General features: G+C 40.4%; 1 protein-coding gene and 1 long non-coding RNA gene across 4 annotated transcripts in view; one reads left to right on the forward strand and one right to left on the reverse strand.

Annotated features, from left to right (window-relative positions):
• The window catches only part of MLLT6 (MLLT6, PHD finger containing), a 107,829-nt gene that overhangs the window by 60,840 nt on the left and 23,308 nt on the right, over positions 1-23,681 (reverse strand). Inside the window, exons 3-7 of one of the 2 annotated variants that reach the window (XM_063300748.1) lie at positions 22,173-22,227; positions 20,566-20,675; positions 19,430-19,533; positions 17,844-17,937; positions 13,708-13,812 (exon numbers count right to left, since the gene is read on the reverse strand). In XM_063300748.1, the coding sequence (XP_063156818.1) occupies positions 13,708-13,812; positions 17,844-17,937; positions 19,430-19,533; positions 20,566-20,675; positions 22,173-22,227 (468 nt within the window). Of the gene's footprint in view, positions 1-13,707; positions 13,816-17,843; positions 17,938-19,429; positions 19,534-20,565; positions 20,676-22,172; positions 22,228-23,681 lie in introns of both variants that reach the window. The other variant, XM_063300747.1, reaches the window with a different exon arrangement.
• Positions 2,880-23,681, forward strand: part of LOC134495364 (uncharacterized) — a 74,337-nt gene continuing 53,535 nt past the window's right edge. The window contains exons 1-2 of one of the 2 annotated variants that reach the window (XR_010067805.1): positions 2,880-3,101; positions 21,166-21,253. This is a non-coding gene — a long non-coding RNA (uncharacterized LOC134495364). The remainder of the gene's footprint in view (positions 3,102-21,165; positions 21,254-23,681) is intronic. The other variant, XR_010067806.1, reaches the window with a different exon arrangement.

Here is a 23,681-nt window from a genome sequence, read left to right on the forward strand (position 1 = left end):
GCTACTTCTAAATGATTTAGACAAATTAAATTTGTGAGCCAGCCAATTTGCCGTTGGGGATCAGCAACCATTTCTTTCTTTTTCCCACGTGCAAGACTTTCGGTTTTCCTTCTGACTGAGCTATGTTTAAAAGAAGGATGGATTTCAACTCCTATAATATTCTTATGCCTTAATGATTCATTGGTAATTTTTATTTTTGGAAAATGCTCAGTAGTAGAGCCCAGGCTGTGCATGGAGGAGGAGCAGGGAGCAGATGATGTTAAGGTCCTGTGCCTGAGAAAGGGTTTATCAAACAAAGGAGAGACAGTATGTTCCCTTTCAGTCATGGTGCAAATCTGGGCATGGGATGGAAACTACATTGGTTGCACTGGTAGATGACCTCAAAGAGATCTGGACAGAGGGAATACATCCTCTTGGTCCTCTCGGATTTCCCAGCAGCATTCCATACTATCAATCATGTTATCCTTCTGGGATGCCTGCAGGAGGAGGAGGTTTGGGCACTGTTTTACAATGGTTCTGCTCCTTCCTGAGTGGACAATGTAGGGGGAGGAGGAGGAGGAGAGATTGCCTGCTCTAATGCTGCTCTAATGCAAGGTGGGTGTCACAGCATTCTTCTCTGCTATGTAACATTTAAATGAAGCTGGTGGAAGCAGTCATTTGTTCATCTGAGATGATATATAGGAGATGATATATAAATAGGATGATACAGATGATATATAAATAAGAGGAAGGAGGAGTATTAGGTATGTTTGCCGCCTTGAGTTCTTTATAAAAATAATGAAGGTAGGATAAACACACACACACACACACACACACACACAGTGTGTGTGTGTGTGTGTGTGTGTGTGTGTGTGTGTGTCTGTCTGTCTGTCTGTCTGTCTGTCTGACCCTGGGACAGAATAGTGATGTGGGGAAAGTCCTGTCCCAATACCCAGGGGCTATAAGATGGAAAACAACGCTGAAGTTGAATCCCAGCAAGACTGAGTTACTGTTTACCCAGAAACGATCTAGCTCTTTCTCTGCTCTTGATAGGGTCACATTGCCATTGAAGGAGCAAGTCCATGATTTGGAGGTTGTCTTAGACCCACAGCTACTGCTGAACAGTTTGATGGAAGCCATGGCTAGTTTTGTGCCAGTTGTGCCTTTTCCCGGAGGCAGCGGCCTTGGCTACAGTGAACTAAGTCACCTCTTAGTCTGCTCTACATGGACCTGCTTTTGAAAACTTACCCCTGAGGTAATGAAATTTGCAGTAGAGATAAAATCTGATATTTTGAGAACAAGTTGTGGGCCCCCACAAAATGGCCACAAACACCCATTAATCAGAAGGCAAGCTGTTGAGGTGCCTTCCCATGATGGTTCCTGTTATCCCAGCTTATTTTGGTTTCTATTTTCACTCTAGGCATATGGACACATTTCAAAACAAAGCACGGGGGTGCAGCCACCTACTGTTTATATTTTCTAAGAATGCCTATGTGCATATGGGATGACTAGAGAAATCTAGGAAATAAATGTATGTTGGAGGCTGGCATTTCCTTTACAGAATGCCAGCTTCCCATATTTTAAATCAAAAGAATCTAAAACGAACCACCAAAGCCCGGTAGGGCAAATAGCCTGGCAACCACCAAGGAGGTGCTGTGGTTCCACAGAAGATCCTTGAATCCAAGAAAAATTTAAAAGGAAAAAAGAACACTGTAATTTTATAAACAACATAGTCACACATCTGGTTCCCAGTATTTCCAGGTAACATATATGCAGTTCAAACCTATGCACAGAATTGTTACTAAGTTCAGTAGACATTAGTCCCAGTAAGTATTCATAAACCTGCAATGCCAAATTAGATTTGTTTATACCAACAAAAGACTTTTTGTTTACCTGACATTTTGATGTTAATTTCCACCACTTATAATTCATATTAACATAAAATATCCTGGCTGTCACTGTCTTTTTGCTACTTTTGTGTTTTAAGCGTAGATTTAAAATGCACACATCAACATGGGTACTAATGTCCTTTTAACAGATGCAGTTTTAATCTCCTAGCTTAAGGTAGATCAATTAACATAGATATACCAAAGAAATGCAACATATGAACTAGCTTTCTAGGGACTTAGCCTATCAGAGGCTAGGAAATGGTGGGAGGGTAACATTAAGAATATGACTGCTGTATATCATGAGGACATGAAACTTGAAGGCTGGTATGATGTCATAGCAGGGGAATCTTTATGGTTTTTAAAGGAAAAAGACTCATTTTTTGAAATTGTATAAATGTCTGTGCCTTGTTTCTTACTGCATAGCTTGCTTCCTGCCCACATCTACAAGCTTCTTGCCAGTATTAAATTCTCCTTAAATGCCAAATAGAGCATGAAAGGAGAAGTCATGCAAACTAAGAATCACATACAGACACTCTTAAAGTTTGGATTTCTTCGCTGGAGGTACAAAAGCACTCATGGACGTGTCCCTTTGCATGTTAGTGGTGGGATCTTAGAATCAAACTGAAAATACACCCAGCCATTCTGATATACCCATCAGCACTCCCCCACCCCACAGGTTTCCCCTTTTGGCTCCCAAGTACCTGTTTTCCCTTCCCTGAGACCTTTCATTTCCCTTCAGTATACATGCAGACACCCAGGTACCCCTACAAACTGGTTTCCATATCTGTCTGACTTTGCTAAACTTCTCCCCCCCCAACATACATATTGTCATTAGTTAGAAAGTCTGAGAGGAGGAAGGGGTGCTTCCACAATTAATGCCTCAAAATAAAAGGCCACCCCTACCTTCCCGACGTTTCACACTCCTTTGCAGCAGAAATTGCCCTGGGTATGCCCGGATTTGCAAATCACTTTGGGGTTGCCAAGTTCATCTCACTGCCCAAAGTTCACCAACAAGAAGAAACTCTTTTTTTTTTTAAAACACTCAGTGCTGGGAGTTTCACGCAGCTGGGGGTTGGGATGGCACTGGAGCAAGCCCAGAAAAAGGCCGATGGTTAGATGAGAAGAAAAAAAGTAAAGCAAAGAAGGGGAGGAGGAAAGGGAGCTCTCATCTTGTGAGCAAAGGAAGGCGGTGCCCACGTTGCACATACTAACTTGTAGATCTCCAACGTCAGGGTGAGTGAAATAGGAGCTCTTCAGATGCCAGTGAGGGCTTATCCATTAGATCCTCCCAGCTTACCCCCACCCCCAACTCTTCCTGTAAGTCTGGGCACTGAAGGAAAAGCAGACAGCACTGGGGCAGTCTGGCACGTTTGTTCGTGTGCCCTGCCTGACGGGCTGCCCTTCCTCTTCTGCAAACAAGGGCAAGCCTTTATCTGAATGCAGGCTCCCTCGCCCTCAGCCTTGGTGAAACATGATAGCACAGCCAGAAAAACATGTGTGGAGGGATGGGTGGGGAATGCCTAAGGAGGGGGGCAAAGGCGGAAGAAGTGAGCGCCTCTGAATCACATGCAAGGCAGAACTTTAACCAGGGTTCAATGCTGGAATATTGCTTTGGAACACAATAATGTCAAGGATGGTGGGAGCTCTTTGCGTGTACAAAAAGGTCTCTCCTATTTTTAATCCTCCACCTCACTATCTGAAATGAAACTTTCAATTCTGCTCAGTCATATCCCAGTAAATCAGGCCATCTCGGCCTAGATATGTGCAACTAAAGAAAAGTGCCTCTGATGTCTTGCAAACCTTACAACAACCTTATATAGCAGGCCAATACTATTTTAAGTCTAGGAAAGTGAGGTTCCCCTTAGACCAACCAGAAGTTCACAATGTAGATAATACCTGAACAAAGAATTTCCAAACTTAGAGGTTATTTTCTTATTCAGGATGCCATACCAATAATTTGGCTCAGAATGGACCTGCTGGTTTAACTTAAGTTATCCTAGGGTCTCTACAAAATGAATAAAAGTTGTTACTCCAAGTGGACATTTTGAATTGGTTTCAGCGAAGCCAAACTAATTTAGCTACTGGATCCAACTGTAATGCAATACAAAGGATGTTTTGTTTTTTTAATCTGTTCAATCATGTCCAATTCTTGGAGACTGCCTGGACAGGTCCCTGCAGTTTTCTTGGCAAGGTTTTTCAGAAGTGGTTTGCCATTGCGTGCTTCCTAGGGCTGAAAGTTACTGGTCCAGGGTCACCTGGCTGGCTTTGTGGGTAAGGCGGGACTAGAACTCACAGTCTCCCGGTTTCTAGCCTGGAGGTAAACAGCTTTAAATTGCCATTTGACGGACAAGGCTCTTCCTATGGATTCTGCCTGGCTTTTAAGACCCACAGGAGGGGGCCGCTTAGTTTTTTCACTAAGCACATTTGGTGTGAATATTCTTCTGTGCCTGCTCCCAGGCCACAGAATGAAAGTTAGGCTAACTCCTTCTCTCTACTGGCAGATAAAAACATTTTTATTAAGGCAAGGCTTTGGGCAATAAACTGGTCTAGTTGCTCATTCATGTGGGTGCAGTTTGTCTTATCAATGTGTTTGTAATGTGTCCAAAATGGCTTAGCAATATATTTTTAATAAACACATGTATGCCTGCACACACACACACACACACACACACTTACTTTTAGAGGGTTTGAGCAGCAAAACAAATGGGCTACAAATTCAGTAAGTAAATAAAACAGGAATATGTTGCATATTAGGACACAAGCAGCTGGTTGGGGTGTAAAATCAGACTGTCTCAGTGCAAAGGAGTTAACATTATGGTTTTAAATGGTAATGAACAATTTATTTACTTCAATATTCCTGCATTCCTACTAGTATTTCAGCCTTTGAAACTTAAATCTTCCACATTTAAATAATTTTTCACTATGGCAGGCTTATCTTATGTTAATGTTTATTAACTTGCTATTGTGAATAACATTTTATACAATGAAATATGATACATATGACTCTATGGTCTAGTTTACACATAATGCTGACATAAAGTGCATGGATCTGCAAAGCATTATGTTTTTATGTTAATTGCAAGCCATCCCACTACAGTGGTTTATTCATTATCCAAATTTTGGTTTAGCATTATACAGTACATGGACCCAGATACTGTTTTTGATATGCCTGTAACTGTCAAGGGTTCTGGAATGGACTGAATTTGTGGCATAAGAGTGGTGACCAAGTTTGGAAACCCTTGACATTTAATGATTTCCTAAATGTCTTGTGCTAGTAAAATAATTACATCAGTAAAGATCTCCATCACTGTTTCCATCAGCAAGATGGAGCCCTAACCCTCAAAGATGAGTCTGCCTTTTGATCCACTTTTGTCTATCCTCTTCCACTATAAAACTTCTTCCTGTTAAGCTTCCAATGAAGGTTGGAGATTCTCGGACTCTTATCTTTGTATCAGGAACTCTGTGATCACTGCATAATAAACTATTTGCTGCCAGCTTGCATCCTTCCAACCAAGACACATCAATTCAAGAAAAAAGGTCACGAGTATCAAATGTTTAGCCAACAAAGGCCTAGAATGTTAACACAGGCAATTTGAGTGGACAGAAATTAGTCCTAAAATTCACAGACAGCACAATGCTATAATCAGGATTGAATTCAATGGTGATTACTTGAAGTGTAACTATAGGCTAAATTGCTTTAGGCTGGCCTTTCTTATAGGGTTTATCTACCTACATCATGATACATTCACAAACACTAAGAATAGGACTGTGACCTCAGTGAAACAGGAAACTTGTGAGTAGTTGAACCAATTCAGATGGCTCACATGATTTAATATTCCACCATAAAAATGACTGGTACTAAAATTAAAATCCTGGCAGAAAATTTTCTAAACAACTGGAAATTCAGGAAGAAAGTTGGTTTGGAACTCTCTTCCTTTATCTGCTACTCCGGTGTCAAGTATATATCTTCAATCACTGAGCCTCTAGCTGCAGATTGTGAACTTCATATACTCTGGTTTTGCTGAGGTTTACTAATTCTGGGAAAACAAGAGTGAAATGTAAAAATAACTCTCTGGTGTGTTCTCAGGATATAGCAAGGAAAACCACAATACTAAAGATTTTAACTACTTTGATTCTGTCTGATACTGCAGAAAGAAAAAAAGTTAAAATCTAAAAACATTTTTAAAAGATGGGCCTATTTCTGTTCGCTCTTTCAGATTTCAGAAATAGCTTTTTGTACTTTCAGTTTTTCTTCAGATTAAAGAATTTACTTGAAAGCCTCTGTATTCTCAAACTGATAGAAGCCGGTCCAGCTAATTACCATATTGCCACAGCCACCGCTGCCAAGTAGTGCACAAGCAAAGCAGTAGGAAATTTAAATGAATTATTAGTTAAGCCAAATGAAGTCCCAGATGCTGCTAGTCAGGAGAACTAAAGTATATTTTACTTCCCATATCAGAGATGATATTGCCCTGAATATCAGTTACTCAGAAACATAATGTGAGAATGGAATGCCGCACTAGATTTAGCATGGATGTTCTTTTTTACAATTGCTTGGCTTGGCAAAACATAGTGGGGTGGGGTTTGAATTTGATTGATTCATGTGTTGTTTTGGAGGCAGCTTAACAGCTCATCAATTGTTCATTAAGATCAGACACCATTGGAAAGGGAACAAATAAAGACATGGTGGACATTGACTGCAAACGTGGTATCTCATTCAGTATAGGTAGTCCTCGCTTAACGACTGACCTGTTTAGCAAACATTTCAAGTTATGACGGTGCTGAAAAAGCAACTTTATGACCAGCCCTCGCACTTACAATGTTGCAGCATCCCCACAATCACATGATCACCATTTGCGTGCTTCACAGCTGGCTTCCAACAAGCAAAGTCAATGGAGAAGCCGGCAGTAAAATCGCAAGTTGCAGTCATGTGATGTCTTACTTAACGACTGTGGTGGAAGTGAGTCATAAGTCTGTTGTGGTCCCATGATATTTTGCTTAATGACCACATTGCTTAGCGATGGAGTTGCCAGTCCCAATTATGGTTGTTAAGCGAGGACCTACCTGTACTTCAACAGAGGATGCACTATGGCTGCAGATAAGACTCAAAGGTTAGGTTCATCTACCACGATTCCTAGAATTCCCCAGCCAGCATGTCACACTGAGAATTCTGGGAACCAAAATCCACATTTCAGTTCCCAGCACCAAGGGTGTGATGGCTAGGATCAGCCATAATGTGGTTTGTTGGTTTAGCTTTACAGTGTTGTGTGAACTCAAGCAATCATGGCTTCTAAATAATGTTTTATGGCTTAGTGTGTTCTGCAAACCCAACCAATAGTAGTTTTCAGTAAACCATGTTTAAACAAACCACTGTTTATGTGATGAATCCTGTCAAGAACAGTTGTGTGTGCAAGGGTACACAGCAATGGCAGATCCTGTCAGAGCCATAAAGACACTATCAGAGATACACAAGATATGCCTTGATATCACCCCATTTAACTGGATTGTTGCTGTGGGAATACAACAAGGACATCAGACACAGACTTTTCTATTTTCTGTTGAAACAGAAGTGGAAATGCCAGGGATTCCTTCTACAGCCCAATTGTCCAGCTTGCCCTTTTCGCCTTGTTGTGCATCATCAAATCCTGCTCCACATTTCTGAGGTAGGGAGATGACAGGACAAGCGGCAGTTCAGAAAGGACAAACAACAAATACCTTTTATAGTATCTTAATATATTGTTTTCTACTACAGATTAAGGTTACTATGGTAACTAATCATTCTGGCCGGGTGAAGAGGTTGAATTTAATTGTCCCCTTTTTGGATGTTAATTTTTGCACCTGGGGGGAAAGAACTTGCCTGGACTTGTTTTAGTTTCAGTTTCCCTTCTGTGTAGGCATATAGAGAGTTAAGCAGCTCTCACTGAGAGCCTGTAAATATGTTTGTAAATAAAATTATTTTTATAGAAATGCCTGGTGTGTGACTTTTCTGATCTCTCCTGGGCCAAAGAATTTCCTAGCAATCTGCCAACAGGTTATGGGCCCAGTAAACAGCCCAGTAAAACCCAGAGAGAATAGAGAGATCAGCTCCACACCTCATGCACAATTTAAAGGCAGGTAGCAAAGACCTGTGAAGATTTTCTTTGGAGCCACCTGGAGATTTTCCAGCAACTGCCGGTCTACAGGACAAAGAAGCCAGCTGAGGTGACTTGCAAAAGAAGGAAGAAGCCATGGCTACCTCCCAGCCCTCAGCGATGCCTCTGGAGCGCCTATCAGAGACCAACTATTTGAATTGGGCCCTGAAAATGGAGATGTATCTTCACAGAGAGAATCTTTGGCTGCCAATTGGTGAGCAAACCCCACAAAATCCCAGTGCTGAATGGCTTAGACAGGATGAGTGGGCTAGAGCCACCATTATCCTGGGAGTTGAGGACAATCAGCTAGTCCACGTGCGAGGTATGCAGTCTGCAAAGCGACTTTGGGACGCTTTGAGAGACTTATATGTAAAGGCAACAGCAGGGAGTAAAGTTACCCTGACAAAAAAGCTGTACAAAGCCTACCTTGCAGAAGGAGATAGCCTTCCTGAGCACCTGCATTATATTCAGCAGCTGTTTGTTGAGTTGCAGGAGAGAGGAATGGAATTTACACCTCTCACAAAATCCTATATCCTCCTGTCCTCACTGAATGAAACGTGGGACACACTGATTTGTACCCTGGAGGCTATGCCTGAAGCAGACCTCACCCCATCGTATGTTACACAGCGCTTACTCGCTGAATGGGAGAAGAGAGAGGAAAGATCCCCCCCCCATCTCTTCTGGAAAGCTGCAATACCAGAAAACAAGGGAAAAGAAGGGAAAGGAAGCTGAGGCCACAGCACTAGCCAGCCAGCGATGCTTCACCTGTGGTTCAGCTGGACATTTGCAGAAAGACTGTGCCTTGAGACCCAAGAATAGGAAGACAGAGAAGAAGAACACAAGGGCAACACAGAAGAAGGCTCTTCAGACAAGCCAAATTGCACAGGTTGCTGAGAAGGGTAATTCTGATGTATGGGTGTTAGATTCTGGGGCCAATTGTCATTTATGTAATTGTAAAAGCTCTTTTGTGTCACTGTCTAAAACTGAACGACAAAGTATATCTTTGGCTGATGGGTCTGTGACTAAAATTTTGGGACAAGGTGACTTGTATTTATCCTGCTTGGGAGAAATTGTAAAAGGTGTGTTGTATGTGCCAAATTTACAGTCGACCCTTTTATCTGTGGCACAATTGGATGCAACAGGGTATATCATAACATTTAAGAAAAATGGTTGTGAGATACGTAAAAATGGGAAATTATGTGCTACTGGTATATTAAAAGACTCCTTGTACATTGTGCAAAATGCAAGGAAGCCAAGCTGCAAGGCTGCAGTTGGCAACACTCCATATCATGACCAATGTGTACACCTGATGCACAGGAGATTTGGTCATGCTAATTTCAAGTATATAGCACAAATGCCACAGCTGTGTGCTGACCTAAAGATAAAACCCTGTGATAAATACTTAGACTGTGTAGTTTGCAAAGAATGCAAAACACTAAAAGCTCCTGTGAGTAAGCACAGTGACAGAGTTACAACTAGACCTTTGGAAATTGTACACTCTGACATTATTGGTCCTTTTGCTCCAAGTCTTGGACATGCAAGGTATGCAATGACCATCATTGATGATTTCTCAAGATACACATTTACCTACATCTTAAAACATAAAGATGAGGCATTTGAGAAATTTAAAAGTTTTGTGACATGGGCAAATAGAAAATTCCCTAGGCCTGTATCTGCACTCCAATGTGATAGGGGAGGAGAGTACCTTTCTCACGAATTCAAAAGGTTCCTAGTGGAAAAGGGGATAGAACAAATTCTTTCTAACCCTTACACCCCTCAGCAAAATGGTGTTGCTGAAAGAAAGGGCAGAACCTTGCAAAATGCGATAGAATGCATGCTTAAGGATTCACATTTATCTTTTAAGTATTGGGGAGAGGCAATATCTACTGCCTGTTATGTACAAAACAGATGGTATAACTCTGTGATTCAGGACACTCCATTCCATTTGTTTTATGGTGTGAAACCAAAGGTAAACCATCTTGGAGTGTTTGGTAGCACTGCTTGGGTTCATATTCCAAAACAACAGAGAAGGAAAGGAGGCCCCACAACAAAGAAAGCCATCTTTGTTGGCTATGAACAAAGCCAAAGGAGCTACAGGTTCATAATGGGAGATAAATTAATAATTAGCAAAAGCACTTCTTTTGCTGAACAAAACTGGGGGAGATTAAACTCTAGCTCTCCAGTTGACCTGACCACCACAAGAGAACAGCAAGGACTTGCTGATGGTGATTTTTTGCCTGATGAGGACATTAAACCAGAAAAGCAAACTGAAGATCTGTCTGATGAGACAGATGCTTCTCAGGAAAGTGATAGGAGTCAAAATTTAAGCCCTGTATTACCTCGCAGATCTCAGAGAAGTAATAAAGGCGTTCCTCCATCACGTTTTCAGGCTGAAACAGTAAAGGCTTTTCACATATTCACAGAACCTGAGTCTTTAGAACAAGTGAATGCTTTACCACCTGAGATTGCACAAAATTGGCATTCTGCCATGCAACAGGAGTTAGCATCCTTGAAAGAAAATAAAACATGGAAACTGGTAAATCTACCTCCCAATGAACGCTGTCTAGGTTGTAGGTGGGTTTTCAAACTGAAAAGGGATGCTGATGGCAAAATCCAAAAATATAAAGCAAGATTAGTTGCAGAAGGGTTCAAAGGAAAGATTTAGACTTTGACAAGACTTTTGCAGCAGTTACTAAAGGTGAATCAATTAGATTACTGTTAAAAATTGCTGCACTCAAAGGAATGTCAGTTAACCACTATGACATTCAAACTGCATTTCTCTATGGTGATTTGACCACAGATTATACATGCAGCAACCCCCTGGCTATGAAAAAGGGGAGAATCTAGTCTGTGAACTGCAGAAGTCAATCTATGGGTTAAAACAAGCTGCTAGATCCTGGAACCAAAAATTAGATGAAAAACTGCAGAATTTTGGTTTTGAAAAAGGAAAAGCAGATCCATGTGTATATTATGAAGAAAGACAAACAAGGCTGTATGTATCTGCATTTATGTTGATGATTTGCTGCTGTTCACATCAACAGAAAAACAAAGGCTTGATTTTGAAGCCTGCATGAAAAGCCATTTCACGTTAAAAAGCCTTGGAAATATAACCAATAACCTAGGTTTGGAAAAACACAGGGAGAAGGATGGTAGCTTTCTGTTAAACCAAAGGGGAGATAATGTTAAAATGTGAATGGCAAGACATACAGAGTTGTCAAAGAAAATTGGTTGGCATCTTATTCTGTAGTATAAAAAGGGGAGTGTTAATATATTGTTTTCTACTACAGATTAAGGTTACTATGGTAACTAATCATTTTGGCAGGGTGAAGAGGTTGAATTTAATTGTCCCCTTTTTGGATGTTAATTTTTGCACCTGGGGGGAAAGAACTTGCCTGGACTTGTTTTAGTTTCAGTTTCCCTTCTGTGTAGGCATGTAGAGAGTTAAGCAGCTCTCACTGAGAGCCTGTAAATATGTTTGTAAATAAAATTATTTTTATAGAAATGCCTGGTGTGTGACCTTTCTGATCTCTCCTGGGCCAAAGGCTTTCCTAGCAATCTGCCAACATCTCTCACTAACATTTTAAAATAAATGAAGATATTGCTTTTACTCTTCTTCTCTTTCCATCGAAGTTCATGTAAATATAGCCTCTTCCTTCCATAGCTTATCTGGTGTTGCCTCTTTTTTTCCAAGTTGCCTGTCATCCCACTCATCCTTCTGATTTGTTTTTGCCTCGTGTCATATAAAACACTTTGTTCCATTACCACATTTACCATGCCAAGTTTCCTCCTGCCTCTCTTTTTCCTTTCCTGTTTCCATTACTTTCCCCGGCAGCAGATGACTTTAGGAGAGCACCCAAGCCAATATACCTGCATTACAAGGACATGGGCTAGGCTATCTGCCAGCAAACAGTACAGTTTCTAATGAAGAGAAAACTTGCCACCATTTTGCAGAAGCAACAACAATCATGTGTAGTCTGTTTTTTGGACATAGGAGTTTGACTTCTAAAATGGATTAAGCGTCTTGACAGGAATAAGTATGAACCCCCTGTCTCTGTTGCAAGGGCATGGAAGCTGGTCCTACTATTGTTCCAGATAAATTTTAATTTTACAAAAAGACACTGAAGTTTAAGTCATGCCAGTAAGCCATATCCACTTACTTGGAAACTTTAATTCCAGACTTTTTTGGGGAGGGAGTGGGTGGTAGCAGTGGGGAGAGCAGATGCTATTATGAAGGCACCTTGCATATGGTTGTCTTTAATATTTCTTCTTGAATTTCAAGTCCTAGCATTAAAAATAGCTTCTCAGTTTTGTTCTACTTCTTAGTATGATCTGCCCACACCATACTTGATGTAGGGCAAAATGGGATATTACAGATGGATTTTTCTATCTGTACAAATTGCTCTATAGCAAAAGCAGCAACATTTGGCCCTTATCCATTCAGCTACAGTTAAGAGGGTAGAATACCTGGGAATGCATTCCTCTGACAAGCCCAGGGTATTGGAGAACTATTTATAAAATTGAAAATTAAGTCCAATCCCAGATTTCTTTCTCCATCCAATGTTTCCACTTCTTCCATCCTGAAGTAAATCCCACTGAATTATATTGCAGTAGATTTGTTCAGTTAAATCCTTTTTAGGTCTGATTTCATAAAAAAAGGAAAAGATAATTCTATTCATTCATTCATCTGAAATGTCTCTGTTCCCATGTTGTTCCATTTACTTGAAGTTCTTTTAAAAAGCAATTTCCGTTGTCTATTGCAGCAAAATATTTTCAGATGTAATCTGACAGTTGTGCTATTCCAGCCTCCCCTAACTGGTGCCTTCCAGATGTGGGCTGCATCTCTTAACATTCCTAACAACATGGCAAATGGCCATGATGGCTGGGAATTCCCAGATTTCAATTTCAGTATTTCTGGTGGATGACTGGTGGGAAAAAGCTGTGCCAATGGAGAATTAGTGACATTGATAACTGTGCAGTCCTACCATCCCATCTCTGGTAGGACCATCTTTCTTCTGAGTACCACCATCTTTTGAAAGCAGTTAAAACTTACAACTTCTACAAATGGACCATAGTAGGTAGTTTGCAAAAGATGATGAAAGTGACAAAACTTATTTATTTCACCAGGCTTCTCAACTGGCTCAGAGTTACTGAGAGAGACACAGAAAGAAAACAGTCATGAAATTAACAAGGTTGTTTTCCATTTCCCATAGACTCATAAGTGTGGAAGAAAAAAGCCTGGATTAAACCTTGGAGCATATACAGACAGAGAGGGATTTCTGCAGTAGGTGGATCTTCTGCATATCTCCAACTTCCTTCTTGTCTGCAATAGAGTAAGTTATCTAACCTTGCTGAGTCTGTAAAGCTTCTGCTTTTAGCTAGTTGCTGAATGTGGAATTGAGTTTGTGAAAAGAAGTATAAATTAACCCAAATGTTGCCCTCATTGTTACCTGGAAGTATCCAATTATTTTAGCAAATAATATTTTCCAGATGTTGAATTATGCAACCAATACAAATTTTGACAGGTGGGGAAGAAAAGAAAGAATGCAGACAAACTTTGATAAAGCTTGCCTATTTGATTTAATCCACTTTGGCATTAGAAAGGCTAAATCCTGAAAAACATATTCCACCAAATAATATGTGCACTTACTTTCAACCCTTGGTGTGTACCCTCTGTATTTTACTTTTTCATGTATCTTCTTCTCTCTTACCTTCTTTGGTTTCTCATGATGAGACACATGCTTCTCTTGTGTAGGTGATGCTGACCGACTCCTCCTTCCTCCAATAAAAGAACCACCTCCAAAATGGCGCAATGTCTTCTGGAGGCAAGTGGGAATTAGGGAGAGGATGTTGGGTCAGATGGGAGCAGAAGAGAAAAGTAAAAGCAAATAGGAAGAACTGATAGGATTCTACTACCTATACTGTAGCAGTTTGGTTTTATGATTTACAAAAACCTCTTCTTCCTAGAGGTTTCCACTAACATTTTTTGCCAAGCAAGCTCCAGGCTGGAGATTCTTCAAGCTGCCAGAGCTCATTTTCAGTGCCATGACTTAGTCTTAGAAGAAAAAGAGCCAAGCTGGCCCACAAGATCTGGCCTAAAACCCTGGTCAGCCCAAAAGCTTAATAGAAATGACTCATAGCAAGCCATCACCTTTTTATCAGCCTCAAAAACAGACAACATAAGAGGCAAGACCACAGATCTCTGAAGTCGTTGTTTTAATAGTAACTGCTAAGAAGATCAGTAGTGTTGCTTTCAGAGGGAATATTTAACTCTTTTTTTCTATACCCTCTTGTCCAATGTTAATCATACATATTTTATCAGCAATCAAACCAGTGCTAAAAGACATGGTTGTCTTTTCCAAAAGACATGGTTGTCTTTTCATCATGTTGGAGAAAAGCATAATTTAGGGGAGGAATGCAGCTTGCAAGGAACAGCTGCTAAACATGTTCTCCAGGAATGCCATTTCTTAATCCCAAACCTCAAAGCAAATGCTTGTGGATGATAATTAGTCTTAAAAGAACTTTCTAATTAGGAACCTAGGACACTGCTCTATACTGGCACATCTAACTATTCTGTGTTGTCCTATATTTATACTATGCTATACTGTATTGTGCTAGTGTACCATTGACAGTCATTGGGAACAGCACTCTAGAATTTCAGGTAGAAATCTATTTAGAGATGCCAGGAATGAATCTGGGATCTTCTGCTTTATTACTGAGCTATCTAGCTTGGTCTTCACTTCCCTAATAAAAACTCATGAATTAAAGTTAGGAAGTTACCTACTAGGAGATAAAATGCAATGGACACCACCAGAGACAGATCCTGAGAAGCAGAATGAGAGAGAGATTTGTCCTCAAGTTTATGATCCAGTAGTTTAGCCTTCCCAAGCTGAGTGCTTTCCAGATATGATGGACTATAAGTCTCACAACCTTAGCTGGTACGGTCATAGTCCAACACATGTGGAAGATGCTGGTTGGATAAGGCTGAGCTAGCCATTTACCTGCTTAAAACTCAATGAGAAGTAGGGTCTACACAAGAATATAGGAGTAAGTGCTCACATCCAGCTTATTTCATGATAGAACGCCCCATGGCTAGGGCACTAATCAGAGGGCTGGGGGGGTGGGAGGGATATGATGATGTGGAGGCTTTTCCTTTAAATCCTGGTAACAGGAGAGGCAACCTACTCAGAATCAGCATTATTCTTCCCTTCCGAAAAATTACTTCAGATTATATCCACAGGAGTGTACTTGATCATGAATAATGGAAGGCAGGGTATTTCATTTTTGAGAGAATACTTGGGCTATTCATCATTCTTATCTGGAAGTCATGCTTGATTTCCAGTTATGGATTAGCTTCTCCCCAGCTTGCCCTGAATACTGGTCTCTCCCTAATGCCATTGTATGAGCACCACCCAAAGAACCAAAGTCATCCTAGCATTTGTCTTAACTGATTCTGCTATAGATGCCACCTCAAGAATATCAAATCTACAGCTGTGTGCACATGTCTCATTTATTTGTTTTAAAGGTAGTCAGCATCTTCCTGTGCAGAATGCAAGGCAAAACTAAAAGCTGAGACATCTCTTTGGCACAGGAAGCCATTCGCTGATCCAAGCATTTGACTTACCTGTACTGTGCACTAGAAAACTACATTTACACTACAGTTGAGGAATCCTCTGTGGTCAGTTATGGAATATTCTGTACAAGATTGGGGCAATGAGATCTGGCCTAACTTTCTCCCTGAAATGTTAGTTTTCTGGATATAGCGATCAGGTAGTTTTCTAGATATAGACATGGCATTGGCATCCTATGGAGAACTTGGCATTAATTCTAAAACAATTCTTTGTGTTCTAGGCTGAATAAACTGGAGACATTCCTTTTAACCTGTGGTGTGTTAGGGTAACTAAATGTTTTAGTATAAAGTTCAAGTAGTGGACAGGCTAATTCCCCTCACAAATGCTCATAGAGAATTGCATGCTCTCCCTCCTCTCCTGTCATTCTGGAAGTTTCATGAGAAACCAAGAAGTGGCAGCATACCCCTGGCATGAACAGATTTGGAACAGGCAAGATACGTAGCTTTCTAGACCACAGCAAGCCAGATACTACAATTCTGCTTACGCAAACATACAATACCACACAATATCAGGCCCCATTTCAAAGTGGGTAAAGCTGACTTCAGGGCAAGACAATTTTTTTTGAGGGGGGAGGAAATTGGGAACCATTAGCACCCCAGTCGACACCCAATATTGTCATCTTCTTTAGCAAGGGTGTTCACCTGAAATCGGTCCATTTTCAGAGCAAGCAGACTTCTATTTGGCCACTTTTATCCCAGCTTCCTTCATAGACAAGAATGAACCAGAAAAGAAAAATGATGGAACATATATTAGGGAGAGGGAGGTTCTGCTTTCCTGTCTTCTCATGCCTTTTTGGTGGTGTTTTAATCTATTTTTAAGAAACATGGAAATCTTGGTATGGAAGGGTTCAACTAAAGCTTCAGTTGACAGAAGTTGGTGTTACTGAGCAGGGGTTTAATTTCTTATTAATATGCTGTTTTAACTTTAATATGCTATTCTTATGTAATTTTGCTGATGCGATCCCTATTTTATTCATGAACATGGCAGATACAAGTAAACCAATATGGCTGTGCCATTATGTCTTATTTTGGTCCCTGCTTTCTGGGAAATCTTCAATTAGGTTGTGCTGTTGAAAACTACAGGACAAGAAAAACCATCAAAATAAAATGCCTAGGGAAGCCGACTGATATTGCAGAAAAAATGGATTAGTATTACTCCACATTGGGTATTAATCTTGCCCAAACAAGAAATAGTTTTAACATTTGGGAAAAACAATGTTAGTGGTTGCAAATTGTGCAGAAAAGGGAAGATCTACAAATAATTTGCAAAAAAATCTAAGAGAAAGCATTCTGTTCCATTTTTTAAAATTAGGTAATACAATTACCTGGATTAAGATGACATTCTCACTTAATCTAAATGGGTGGGGTTCAATGGAAGAAGCAGGCATTAATGCTGCAGAAAGATGAAAATTCCTTCATGTAGGTGAAGGGATTTTTTTAAAAAGTAAGTGTTTCATCTGATACTTCAGGAACTGCAGGTTTCCAAAACTAAAAACCTATCAGCAAAAGGAATGTGTATTTATAGTCACTGGAAGGAAAGCCTCCCTCAAAGCACTATCATCTTGCTAAAACCAATGGTTTGCTTTCAGTAGAGTCAATGTTTAGGATTTTATCTCAGTTAGAATGTTCTAGTACAGATGTAAAACCCAAGGTCTTGTACCATACACCATCTCCAACAGCTTTGGAGTTATCCTCCAGAGCTTATGCAAAACTTGCCCCAGAACTGTTGCTTTTAACGTAATGGAATGTGAACATGATTCAGTATATGGGCTATAATATATCACTTGTATTTCATGTACTTATACATTAAATTAAAAGACTAAATAATTTTTGTTCTCTGTGCACACTTCTTTATCCTGCACTAGTTCTTTGCAGCAGCCTCAAAGACACCTCTCAAAACCCAAGGGGAGCCTTTGGCTTGCAAGAAGTTGTACATATTCGTTTTAATAACTGTAATCTTTCCCTCATACTCACTGCCAATGTCCCCTCCTACATTTGCAGCCTCATTGGTCTCCTTTGTTGAAATCGAGTTTTGAATTGGGTGTTTTGGCACTTTCTGTGATTTAAGCTGCTGAACTTAAAGACCAGTAACTTAAAGATCATAACCCAGGAATAAAGCACATGCAAAAATCCCCAGGCTTATATCCGTAGCTTCCATTAAACCTTGGGAAACATCTAAATTTTATTTATGGTTATAACAAGAAGGTAATGACTCACCATTTTATTGAAATGGTACTTGCAATAGCCACAGTATTTCACATTATCAACTTCCAAGACTTCTTCTTCACACAAAAGTCCAGCCATTTGAGCACTGAAATATGGAAATGAACGTGTGAACTGAGCCCTGGCATCATGGCCAAAGCAGGTTTTGATCTCCCTAACTCGCTAATACAACTTTTCTGACCTTTTAAAGAAGTTATATAAATAAGAGAAATAATTTACTCCACACACCTCACCCCTGTCCAGGACACTAATAGCTGAGCCATCAGCCCTGAAATGGTTACCGAGCTAACAACTAAAAAAACAATACATAGATCTTCTAGCTACTCTTGGTGGTTGCCAACCCCCATCCGGATTTGTAAATGAAGATCTGAGACCTGCAGACCTGCTCTTACTTTATTTTTTGCATGAGCACATTATCCAAAATTTTGCATACCATCTGATAACATCAGAGAGGAGACAAGATCGACTCAAGCTGCCATCATATAGTACATGTTGGTGGAGTATACCCTAATGTTTTAACAGGAGTAAATTAATTAGGGATAAGAAGATTTATTTTGTTTATTAACAGTTAATGGTTCGTCTATTGTCTGTCTTTTTCCTTGCTGTTGTTGATACAAAAAAAAAAAAGGATATGGTGAAGGGAAGAAGATTCAATTTTTAAATGCCCACACCGAAGCCTCTGATCTGTGGAGTGGAGCTAACCCACTTTTTCAAAAAAAAAAAGAGAGTGAAAAACCTGGAAGGGTCATATATATTCTGTTGGGCCCTGTCCTTTATCAGAAGGAAGTTGCTGTTCATTCATGCCTCTTTTGCCCCGCTGTCTATTTCTTCACTAAATAAGAAATCTGTCAATGAACTTGGGCCAGGAATCCAGGCCTCTCTGGAGCGTCTAAAAAAGCAGCATGGGGTGAGATTTATAGGAGAAGAAATGGAAGGGAGGGGCAGGATGCATATTTCCTCTTTTGCTCTCCACTGTTTTCCCAGAAGCCTCCTTCTAAGTCACTTTCCGCAGTTGTGTTCATGCCACAGTTTGGACAAAACTCGATCAGAAATGTGGTGTGGCGGAGAAACAGTAGAGCAGCATTAAATATTTTCCTGCTTTCCATGTCTCCCTCAGGAATGTAAACCCTACCCCTATCCCCATTCCCAATTTTTTTTTAAAAAAAAAACACTCCCTAGAGTTCTTGTTTTATTTTTGGTGCAAAGGCAATGGACATGTTATTTATAAGGAAACAAGACTGAAAATTAAATGGCCAAAGTGATGGCCATCCCTCTATGCAGATTTGAAATGATAATGAAGAGTTATGATTTTCATTGGATAAATAACAGGAGGTTGGGAGGGCAAGGTGGAAATAGTCTTCTTAAGAGACACCACTAAAGAGGGAAAATAACCCAGAAGGAAAACATCCATAAAACTTTCAGGATCCCAAAGGAAGCTACAACCAGTCAGCGGAGTTCTTCATTCTTACTAGCTAACAGTATTTCACAGATTCATAAAAGTGATGGAAGAAATTGGTAGGTTGGGGAACAGAAACTGGGGTGGAAGAAAGTGATTTTGAAACATACAGTTATGGACTCACCAGGTAACATGGAAGGCTTGCCGACAGCCATGACGATTGCAAGTCATGCAGGCTCCAGAAGCCGCTTTGCTCTCCCGGCCCTGTTCTTCACAGATGTAACAAGTCTGCAACAAAAACAACAGAACTTCATCTGCATTTATTATATGCCTCTGGGTGGAGACCCCAAATGCAGGTTTATGGATGGCACTGGTTTGCATATGTATAACTTATAACAGCATAGAATAGTCTGTGCCCTTCAGATATTGAGACTAAAGAATTCATAGCCATACAAGATACGAGAGTGATCTCTGGAAAGAGCCTGAGGGCAACATCACTAATATGACTACCTGATAGTATGATATGTGTCATAGTGGAACAGTCTATCTACGGAGGCTCTGGTTCTGTATCTCTGGAGATTTTAAAGAGACTGGATAGCCAATTCTCAAGGATGGTTTAGTTTTCTTGCACAATGTAGAGGTCCCTTCCAACTCTGTAACTGTGGCCCCTTCCAACACTGTAATTCTGTAAATAGGAGGCAGCTGCCTGTGTTTGTGTGTGTGTGTGAAAGAGAGAGAGAGATGCATTACTCTAAGCACATGGGAATGCAATCTTGACTGATACCTCCATGTGTGGAAGGGGAAGACTTAAACCTTCCACCCCTACTTTTCAAATTTGTTCTTCCTCCCTCCTCATGAAAACATAAAAGAGAAATATATTATTTAAAAAAACTTGCAATGGGGTGGGGAGGCACAAAATTTTGTTAAGTTACCTGGCCAATCTTGGATTTGGAAGCTAAACAGAGTTGGGCCTGGTATGTGCTAGAATTGGAGACTACCAGAAAATACCATACTTGTATTTTGGTAGACTGAGAAGTTGTAAAAAAAACCCAAAAGGAAGCAATGAGAAACCAAGTTTGTCCTATGACCCAGAAAATCCATGGATGTTTCCATATGGTCACCATAAGTTGACACCATAAGGGGAAATCTTCCCTCATTTTTATCTGCACAAGATTGGGCCCCTACACTTAAAAAAAAAACAATAATGTAAACAAACAACAGGGAAACTGCAAGCTATAGTATTTAATTTAATGTGTGGACTGGCCTTGAGAGTTCAAAATAGAGGTGGGTTTGGTAGGTTGTGGTAGATCTCTCCTTTACCTTGTTGAAGCGGTCATGGGGCACGTACTGGAGGACAATAGGCTCCATGGTGAGAACATTGGCAAACTGTACCTCAGGGATATACAGAGCACAGACAACATGGGCCCAGCCTGGATGACAGGAGGACAAAAATGATACGGAGAAAATAAGGAACATGCTGGAGAAAGGCATCAATCAACAAACAGTAATTGTTTAGGTATCCTGTGGGAGATCAAGCTTTTATGGCCTGATTTTCACTGAGGTAATAAAACTTCATGTCCCAGACCACAAGTGGGACCTAAATGACCAATTGTTCCTCCAAACAGAGCCAATTCTCTCTACAGAGGCAACACAAAATTGGGGGAACGGCTTCTAATCTATGTTCTTCCCCACATGCTAATTATTGGTGCGCTGGGTAGTTGTTTTCTATATGGGGAAAAAGATGCATAAGACTATCTAGCCCAAACCTAGTTTAATGCATATAATCCTATCAAGGATTATCACCAAACATACAGGTCCCCTGATTATAGTCTTTGCCCCAGCTTTGGGAGAAGGACTATATTTCTGTTTAAATTTGCATCTACAGCTGTGAATTAACATTGTGATTCTATGCTGTTGTAGGTGCCTGAACTGCAGTTCCTGCACTGAACAAGTGATTGACTTGATGATGTAAAAAACCCTAATGCAAGACTGGCAGCCCCTTTTTATGGTAATGCACAAGATTTATTGTCACAGTGAAAATGACATCTTTGCTGATTCCTCTCTTAAAGCTTCCCAGCCAGCCATAATTTCTTTCTCATGGATCCAATTTCCATTTGTCCACAGCTCTAAGGGAGCCTTGATTATCTAAAAACTCTTATGTAGTCTGCCTGAAAAAAAAATTGTTATTGGGTGAACCAAAAACATATTAATTAATTATTATTTGTAAGGGAGATCAAATGGCACGTGACTCCTTATGTCCTGGAGACGGAGCAAGGAAGTGGTGTTATTGTCATTGTATCCCAAGGGAGCTGGCAAACATCTGGATTACCTGCTGCGACAAACACATAAAACCTGTGTTGCAGACACTGCACTGGCTGCCAATAGGCGTCCAGGTACAAATTCAAAGTGCTGGTTTTGACCTAAAATAGTTTGGCTCTAAGGTACCTGCAGAACTGTCTGCTACAAGGAGATCGTACCTGTCCTGTGTGTGTGTCCTGCATGGATATGCTGAGGGGCCCTCCCCTTGGGAAATTTGGGACAGAGTGAGAAATGTTTTTCAGCAGTTGCAGTGACCCTTGGCAACAGCTTCCCCTTGGAGAGCTGGACAGTAGCTTTGCCCATGAGTTTCAGAAACCTAAAAAATGGAACTATTCTGAAGAGTGTTTGATCGTTGAGTTGTAATCACGGCGTGCTTCTTAATAATGACCTTAATAGTTCTGCTGAAGTTTAATTTTTTTTGCATATTCTTTTTTGTCTATTTTAAATTATTTATTACTGTCCTTCTGTTTTGATCTTGGTTTTAATTCTACATGCCATGAGTCCTCATGGAATGTGGCAGAAGGAAAAGATGTAAAAAGTAGTTCAAAAGCAAATTAGGCTGAGAAATGAATTCTGGGCTGCCCTGCTATCTTCAAAAATAAGCTCACCTCCACTATCAGTCCGTTTCAATGCTCCATCCTTATGGGGACACAGCTCACACCTCTGTAAATTCAAGAAGACCCAAGGTTAGGAGTGATATAGTACTTTTAAGGTTTCAGAATGTTACAATTCTCATCATTCTTGATCAGACAGAAGAACATCCAAAGTATTTCAGTACAGCTCTTTGTTTCATATAGTACTAAAAAGTAACAGTGAGAAACCTGGATGAAAGTATATTTTAAATCACACATTTTAGAGAAAATTTGTTTGAAATATACATTTAAATACAGATTTAAAAAAACCTAGAGACCAACTTAGAAATGCAACAGATTTTGGAATAAAGAGATATGAATAAGATATTGCTTGGAAAAATATTATTTTCATCACTGTGTTGGGCAAATCTTCAACGAGGAAGGTTATGGGGGGAGATATAGATAGATAGATAGATAGATAGATAGATAGATAGATAGATATAGCTTTTAACCATACTCTACTCCTTACTTGCATCAAAATGTGCTCCTGAAAAAGCTATATAACCTGTCTAAACCCAAACACCTCCTTATTTTTCTAATGCAACAATATCTTAATTTGACTCAACAAAAGGGATCAGTATTAATTGAGTAGGGATCAGTAAAATGTAAGGCTAGCCAATTCACTCCTTGACCTGCTGTTCCAGAACTTCTGTTCCCTTATCCTTTGCTTTGATCCTAGACACAATGGATATTTCTCAGATTGCACATATGTGGATCATGCTTCTCATCCAAAAAAGGAAAAAAAGACCATAGGAAAAGGGTCAGGTTTAGACTGGGACATCCCCAGCCTGTATCAGCATTGGAGAAAAGGCCAAGTGACAATGGGGGCGTGGGGGGTAGATCTTTGGGGGCAGCTTTCATGGAATGATTATGGAGGAATTGGACTTAGGCAATTAGGCCTGCTTCCCACAAGGATATGCATGTCTCTTGAGAGACATGGGGAAAAAAAGAAGAGGAACAAGGGTCATGGGTCAGTGTGTGGCAGGTGGCCTCACATCAGGAAATTTGCAATTGAAAAGACCCTTTCATCCTCTTTGGCTCAAAGCCCCTCTGCCCCAGATTATTAGGAAAAACATAAACATGAAGGGTGAAACACACTGACTGCCAGCCAACCCATCCACTACTTCTTGCTTAAACAAGACTGTAAAAACCGTCCATGAATCTCCCTCCATTTCCCAGGAGCTGCCCTGCGGTCAATCCAGCTCACAAGGACAGGAGACAATTCCTTTACAAAGCAAACTGAGCTTTGGTGTTTCCTTTATCTAAGGGAGCCAATCATCCCCAACGGGGCTTTGGGAAGACAATGAAGAATGCGAATGCATGCCTACAGTTCCTAAAAGCAGCAGCACCTTGGACTTGCCACATCTGGAAACTGTCGATCTCTGACATTTGGGATCCAACTGTAGGTATTCAGGAGTAAGCAGCACCTCCCTAACTAGAGGCCTTCATGCCCATATTACTCCTTCATACAGTATATGACTGTCC

The sequence above is a fragment of the Candoia aspera genome, chromosome 4 (assembly GCF_035149785.1).
Source record: "Candoia aspera isolate rCanAsp1 chromosome 4, rCanAsp1.hap2, whole genome shotgun sequence".
Taxonomy (NCBI): Eukaryota; Metazoa; Chordata; class Lepidosauria; order Squamata; family Boidae; genus Candoia; species Candoia aspera.